Here is a 6959-nt window from a genome sequence, read left to right on the forward strand (position 1 = left end):
TTTTAGGAGGGATAAGTAAACCAATTTGTGAATAAAATTAAGAAATAGATTTATAGTAATAATAATTATTTTTATAGATAATGTATAACTTCTTAAATTTTGTTATTGTATTATGGTAGAAAATCTTGTAGTTTCATATTTTGTTACTTTTAGTTTTATTTTTAGGATTCATAAATTACTTTCTAAATAAGGGTACTTAGATGCATGACATTGTTTCTGCAAGGAATCCTAGTAGCTCTCACTTTGCTACAGGTTCAAATCCTCTTTTTTCATTTTCTATGTTCCATCCAATCAAATAAAGTCACATAGGTTATCATTGGTACAGAAAAATGAGGTCAGAGAAATAGAAATGGTAGCATTTTTCTGGTTTGTTTGAGTCAGAGAAATTAAACTTGAGAAATAAATTATTTTTATTTCTCTGTTTTCATTTCTCTCCCATATGCAGAGAAATAGAGAGAAATGATGTCGTAGTGTATATTTTTTTAATTTTTTTGTATTATTCAATTTTTTAATATTATTTTATTTCAATTTTACAAAAAAATTAAATTAAATTTATTGTTAAAGTATTTAATTTTTACGATATTTTAAGAAATTGTACTAAAATATAATCTTAAAAAATATTGTATATAATTTATATTTTTTTAAAAAAAACTTACTAAAAATATTTTTCATGAATTTTCATTAGTTAAAACTCTTTTTTTTTATCCGGTTAATTATTTATTCTTGTTTGATCATTCATATAGTTGCATTTTTTTATATATATTTCTCAATTGAATTCTCTGGTTTACCAAACAAGATAATGAATTATCATTCTCTATTCAATTCCATTCTCTCCGATTCCATTCTCTACTCTTATTTCTCTGCAATTCCATTCTCTGTATCAAACGCCCCCCTACAGAGTCCCGTAAGGGATGGCCTGGTGGTGTGGGATTGGATTTGTAACTGTTAAGTCATGGATTCAAACCCCAACGTCTCCAGGTCTTGCATATCACACATGGTTCACCAAATGTAGTTTGTCTTGTCGGACCTAGTTTGCAGGCTATTAGGTTCAGCCGGAGGTGATGACATTATTTCTCTACCTTCAATCCCTATATCAATTTCGATGCGTTGTCTGTAATAAATCTGTTGTTGCGTGAGCATAATTCAAACCATAGTTGGATTACACCAACTAATTTGGTCTTACTAAATTAAGCTAAAAGAGTCATGTTAGTTAATATGTGGGTTGTTTTATATATCTGCTAAGATATAGATTTTTATTAAAAAATTTTCAAATTTTACTATTTGGACTTGTCTTTTTCGAAAAAATATATTTTTTTTCATAAAACATTTCATCAAATATTATATTAATATAAAAACTAAACCAAAATTTTTCAAACCAAACTTATTTTGAAACACACTATCATAGATTATAAAAAAAGAAAGAAAGAAAAAACAGACTAAAAGTACATTCTCTTTCGTGAAATTTTTCTCTTATTCATATAGTTCCGTACATTTCAAAAGAAATGCAAATCTTCTAAGCATAACAAGTGGTCTTGTGTCATTCATACAATTTTAAAATATAACATATTTGTTACAATTACTTCAGAATTTGAAGACAATTCTTGAAATAAGATATTTGCTGGTTAAATTTGTGCGTATTTCTTCTAATTATTTTGGAAATTCAATTAAAAAATTTGGCCTAAAAGAAAGTTATTTGGACATTATTTTTACTAACAAACTAAAATCATATCATTAAAACTTGTAATGTTTAAAATAAAATAAAAAATTTAAAAACTTAAGGAATTGTATAATCAATAATGAGGAGGTTATTTGATGAGTAAATGAAGTGTAATGGAAGTATTGATGAAGAGGAGAGTGATGGTGGATGTTATACGAGCAATCAACAGTGAATATCAAATATCACATCAAATAAAAACGAGAGCGAACACAAAAGTCAATTTTGCTTCCACTTTCTTATTGTTTAGATATTATTATAGGATTAGCCAATAGAAATATTAATTATTTCTAACGCTAACTACTATTTTATGTATTGTATTATATTATATATATTGTGTATATAGATATAAGTGTGTGTCGTGTGTTTATAATGATATATATATATATATATGTATGCATGAGTGTTAATATATATATGTATGTATGTATGATATTGATTGTATGTGTGCAACAGGAGGTGTAATTAATGCAAAGGAAAACTTGATTGAATGTAATTGGATGTAAGTGTACATAATTTCATTCGCAATGTCATATTTATAGGGAAGTCATATAATGGGATTGTGATTTTAATAATGACACCACTTCAACACATATTTGCTACGTCGTGGTGTAAAATCATTCAAATATTGTACATGTAATGAATATGTGTACAACACTCCCCCTTCGATATTTTATAAAAAGAATGTGGCTCGTTAAAACCTTATTAGAAAAAAACCCTGTGGGGAAAAAAAAAATTCTAGTGAAGGAAAAAGAGTACAACATTCTTGTATTTATTTGCTCGCCCGTTATTTGAGATCCTTTAACCGATGCATTCCAATTTTCTTACCAATTTTCCAAATATTGCAGTTGGTAACGCCTTGGTTAATATATCCGCTAAATTATTATCTGATCGAATTTGCTGCATATCAATTTCACCATTTTGTTGTAGATTACGAGTAAAAAAGAATTTTGGTTAAATGTGTTTCGTTCTATCTCATTTAATGTAACCCCCTTTCAATTGGGCTATACAAGCCGTATTATCTTCAAACAAGGTAGTTGGGAAAATTTTATCGTCAGGTATTAACCCGCAATTTTTCAGAATATGTTGAATTATTGATCTCAACCAAACACATTCTCGACTAGCTTCATGTATTGCCAATATTTCATCATGATTTGAAGAAGTGGCAGTTAATGTTTGTTTCATCGATCTCCAAGAGATCACAGTTTCGCCACAAGTAAAAATGTAGTCAGTTTGTGACTTGGCTTTATGAGGATCAGATAAATATCCTGCATCGGCAAAACCAATTAGTTCATGTCGAGAATCTTTTGAGTAAAATAACCCGAGATCAATTGTTCCTTGAGATAGAGAAAAATGTGCTTAATCTCATTCCAATGTCGTCGAGTAGGCGATGAACTAAATCTTGCCAATAAATTTACAGCAAATAATGTGTCGGGTCGGGTGCTGTTAGCAAGATACATCAATGCACCTATAGCACTCATATATGGCACTTCTAGGCCAAGTGTTTCTTCATTTTCCTCTTTTGGTCTAAATGGATCCTTTGCTGGATCGAGTGCTCTGACAATCATTGGGGTACTTAGCGAATGTGATTTATCCATCAGGAATTGTTTCAGTACCCTTTTGATATAGTTTGATTGATGGATAAAGATTCCACTTTTCAAATGTTCAATTTGCAAACAAAGGTAAAATTTATTTTTTCCAAAATCTTTGATCTCAAACTCTTTTTTCAGATATTAAACAGCTTTCTTGATTTCATCAAGAGTTCCAATTAAATTGAGATCATCAACATATACAGCGATGATTACAAATTTTGACCCATTTTTCTTTATGAAAACTAATGGACATATAGGGTCATTTATGTAACCTTCTTTTGTTAGGCTTTTGCTGAAACAATTGTACCATATTCGGCCTGATTGCTTAAGTCTATATAAAGATTTTTTCAATTTGATGGAATATGATTCTTTTGGCTTTGATTTGAATGATTCAGGTATGTTAATCCCTTCGGGAATTTTCATGTAGACATCATTGTCTAAGGAGCCATAAAGATAGACAATAACCACATCTATTAATCGCATATCAAGATTATTGTGTACTGTCAGGCTCACCAAATACCTGAATATTATTCCATCCATGACTGACGAATATGTTTCTTCGAAGTCAATGCCCGGTCTCTAGGAAAAACCCTAGGCTACAAGCCTTGCTTTATATCTTGTGATATCATTATTTTCGTTCCTTTTTCTCACGAACACCCACTTGTAGCCAACAAGTTTTACATTTACAGGTGTTTGGACTATAAGGCAGAATACTTGTCGTTTATTCAATGAATCCAATTCAGACTTAATTGCGTCTTTCCATTTTGCCTAATCATCTCTTTGCCGACATTCATCAACTGATTTTGATTCATAATCCTCGCCATCATTCATTATATCGAGTGCTACAGAATATGCAAATGCATTATCAATATTTGTTTCTTTATGTTCCAATATTTTCCACTGGTGGTATAGTTAACGGAAGTTTCAATAACTTCATTATCACTTTCATCAGAATTTTTAGTATCAATATCTTTTAGGGTTGTACTGACCTTTTCAGGTATCTGACCATTATTGATCTCTTCACTAGTATTTACAATTTTCTTCTTTCATGGATTCTTATCCTTGGAACCCAACGGTCTAATATGTTTTATGCGGGGAGTATGCTCATTAGCACTCGGCACCTTCGCTTCTGGGATATTTATTTTAGCTGGTGCATTTGTTGCTGCAATATATGATTTCATAACTCTGGCAACATCATTAAAAGCATCAGGCAATTGATTTACAGTTTTCTGCAAATGCACAATTCTTTGAACTTCAAGTTCACTATATTTCGTACGAGGATCAAATTCAAGTGGTATTTTCCACGAAATTTCTTTTTTCAGTTGATTATTTTCTCCCCCCTAATGTCGAGAAATGAGATTCATCAAAGTGGCAGTCTGCAACCTTGCAATAAATAAATCACCTGTTGTTGGTTCAAGATATTTTACAATCGAGGGTAATTTATACCCGACATATATACCCAACCTTATTTGAGGTCTCATTTTCGTGCATTGAGGTGGCGCAATAGGCACATAAACGGCACATCTAAAAATTCGCAAGTGAGATATATTTGGAAACTTTCCAGAAACCAATTGAGTATGGGAATAAAAGTGATAACTTGTCGGCCTTATTTTCACGAGGGTTGTTGCATGCAATATAGCATGTCCCCAACATGATACGGGAAGTTTAGACCTCATTAAAAATGGTCTAGCAATTAATTGTAATTTTTTTACGAGGGATTCAGCGAGGCCATTTTGCGTATGTACATGAGGAACATGATGTTCCACAGTAATCCCAATTGACATGCAGTAATCATCAAATGTATGTGATAAATATTCTTCAGCATTATCTAAACATATATTCTTTATTGGGTGATCTGAAAATTGTACTCACAATTTAATTATTTGTGCAAGTAGTCTAGCGAAAGCTAGATTGCAAGTAGATAACAGGCATACGTGTGACCATCGCGTTGATGCGTCGATAAGTACTATAAAGTACTTAAAGGGTCCACACGGTGGATCTATTGGTCCACAAATATTACCCTGAGTTCTTTCCAGAAAAGCTGGGGATTCAAAACCAACCTTTGTTGGAGATGACCGAATTATTAACTTCCCTTGGCAACAGGCAGCACAAGAAAATTCATTCGGACTCAAAATATATTTCTTTTTCAATGGGTGGCCATTTGAATTTTCAACAATTCGTCTCAGCATTACATTGCCAGGATGCCCAAGTCGATCTTGCCAAGTTTTAAATTCGCTAGTAGCCATTTCGTCTACTAGGTAATATGTTTCAACGGCACTGACTTTTGAGTAATACAAGCCGGAAGAAAATGATGACAATTTTTTTTTCACAATTGTTTTGCCATTCACAATCTGAGTAGTCAGAAGATACTCATTTTCTACCTTATTTAATGTTTCAATGTGATACCCATTTTTTCGAATATCACTGAAGCTCAGTAAATTCCTTCGAGCTTTGCTCGAGAACAGGGCATTTTCAATTGCCATTTTTGTCCCTTTAGGGAGAAATATAGTAGCTTTTCCTGAAGTTTCGATCATTTTCGATGCACCACTGATAGTAATAATAGTAGTCTTTCCCATATTCAGATGGGAGAAATAACTTTTGTTTTTCAGAGTATTGAGTCATAGCACTGTCAATAAGACATATACTGTCATCGGCTCCAAAATATTTGGCATCCATATCTTTGGAAAAAAGTAGAAATAATAAAAGACATGTATTAGTAACATAATCAAAATAAACTTATATTATAGGGGTAATACAAAAAGGGGGGCATAAAATATCGAAATAACAAAGGAAATACAATATTTCATCATTTAACATCATCAGCTATGTCGAGCAGATAATCGGCAGCCAGGTGTGTGATATTTTCATTCATCATATCGTCAAATGTGTCATCGTGGGCAGCGTGATTTGTTTCGGGGGCAATTCTTCCCCGTCTTTCTTTTGAGGCCCGATACAGTTCAACCAAGTGAATGGTTGTGCGACAAACATAGGCCCAATGGCCTTTGATTCCACACCGGGTGCACTCTTTGCCATTGTTTATCTTTCTCCCAGTGTTGAACCTCTGTTGAGGTCTGTACGGCCTTCTATCATTATAATGCTGATTTGGCACATGTCGGGACCTGTTTTGATAATTATTGTGACCGTATGCGTTTGTCCGGCCCCGGCCGCGATTCTGATTTCGATTGCGATCAATTTGTTGATATCTGACTTGCCCACGACCACGCACCAGATTTTCCGGTTGTATTGCATTTGCCTCTGGAAATGGATTTGCACATGTCGGCCGAGATTCGTGATTTTTCAACAGTAATTCATTATTTTGTTCAGCCAGCAAAAGACAGGTGATCAGCTCTGAATATTTCTTAAAGCCTCTTTCGCGATACTGCTGCTGCAAAACCATGTTAGAGGCATGAAAAGTGGAGAAAATTTTATCCATCATATCAGATTCAGATATATTTTCGCCACAGTGGCGCAGCTGTGATGTTATTTTAAACATGAAAGAATTATAGTCTTGGTCTATTTTAAAGTCCTAAATCCGTACGCTTTACCATTCGTTTTATGCCCTTGGCAACATAGTCAGCCTCATATGATCGTATTTTTCTTTCAATCTCTCCCACAATTCAAGTGGGGATTCCAACGTCACATATTGCATTTAT

At 32.9% G+C, this 6959-nt stretch overlaps 1 protein-coding gene across 1 annotated transcript; it reads right to left on the reverse strand.

Moving 5' to 3' along the window:
• Positions 1 to 6112: 6112 nt before the first annotated feature.
• LOC127259133 (uncharacterized) lies at positions 6113 to 6703 on the reverse strand. Its single transcript, XM_051286277.1, has one exon. The coding sequence runs from the start codon at positions 6701 to 6703 to the stop codon at positions 6113 to 6115; it is 591 nt and encodes a 196-aa protein (XP_051142234.1).
• Positions 6704 to 6959: the final 256 nt, after the last annotated feature.

The sequence above is a fragment of the Andrographis paniculata genome, unplaced genomic scaffold (assembly GCF_009805555.1).
Source record: "Andrographis paniculata isolate CXL003 unplaced genomic scaffold, ASM980555v1 Contig5END, whole genome shotgun sequence".
NCBI lineage: Eukaryota > Viridiplantae > Streptophyta > Magnoliopsida > Lamiales > Acanthaceae > Andrographis > Andrographis paniculata.

Coding starts and splice junctions, on each gene's coding strand:
- LOC127259133 (XM_051286277.1), bottom strand. CDS start 6,703: ATGGTTTTGCAGCAGCAGTATCGCGAAAGAGGCTTTAAGAAATATTCA.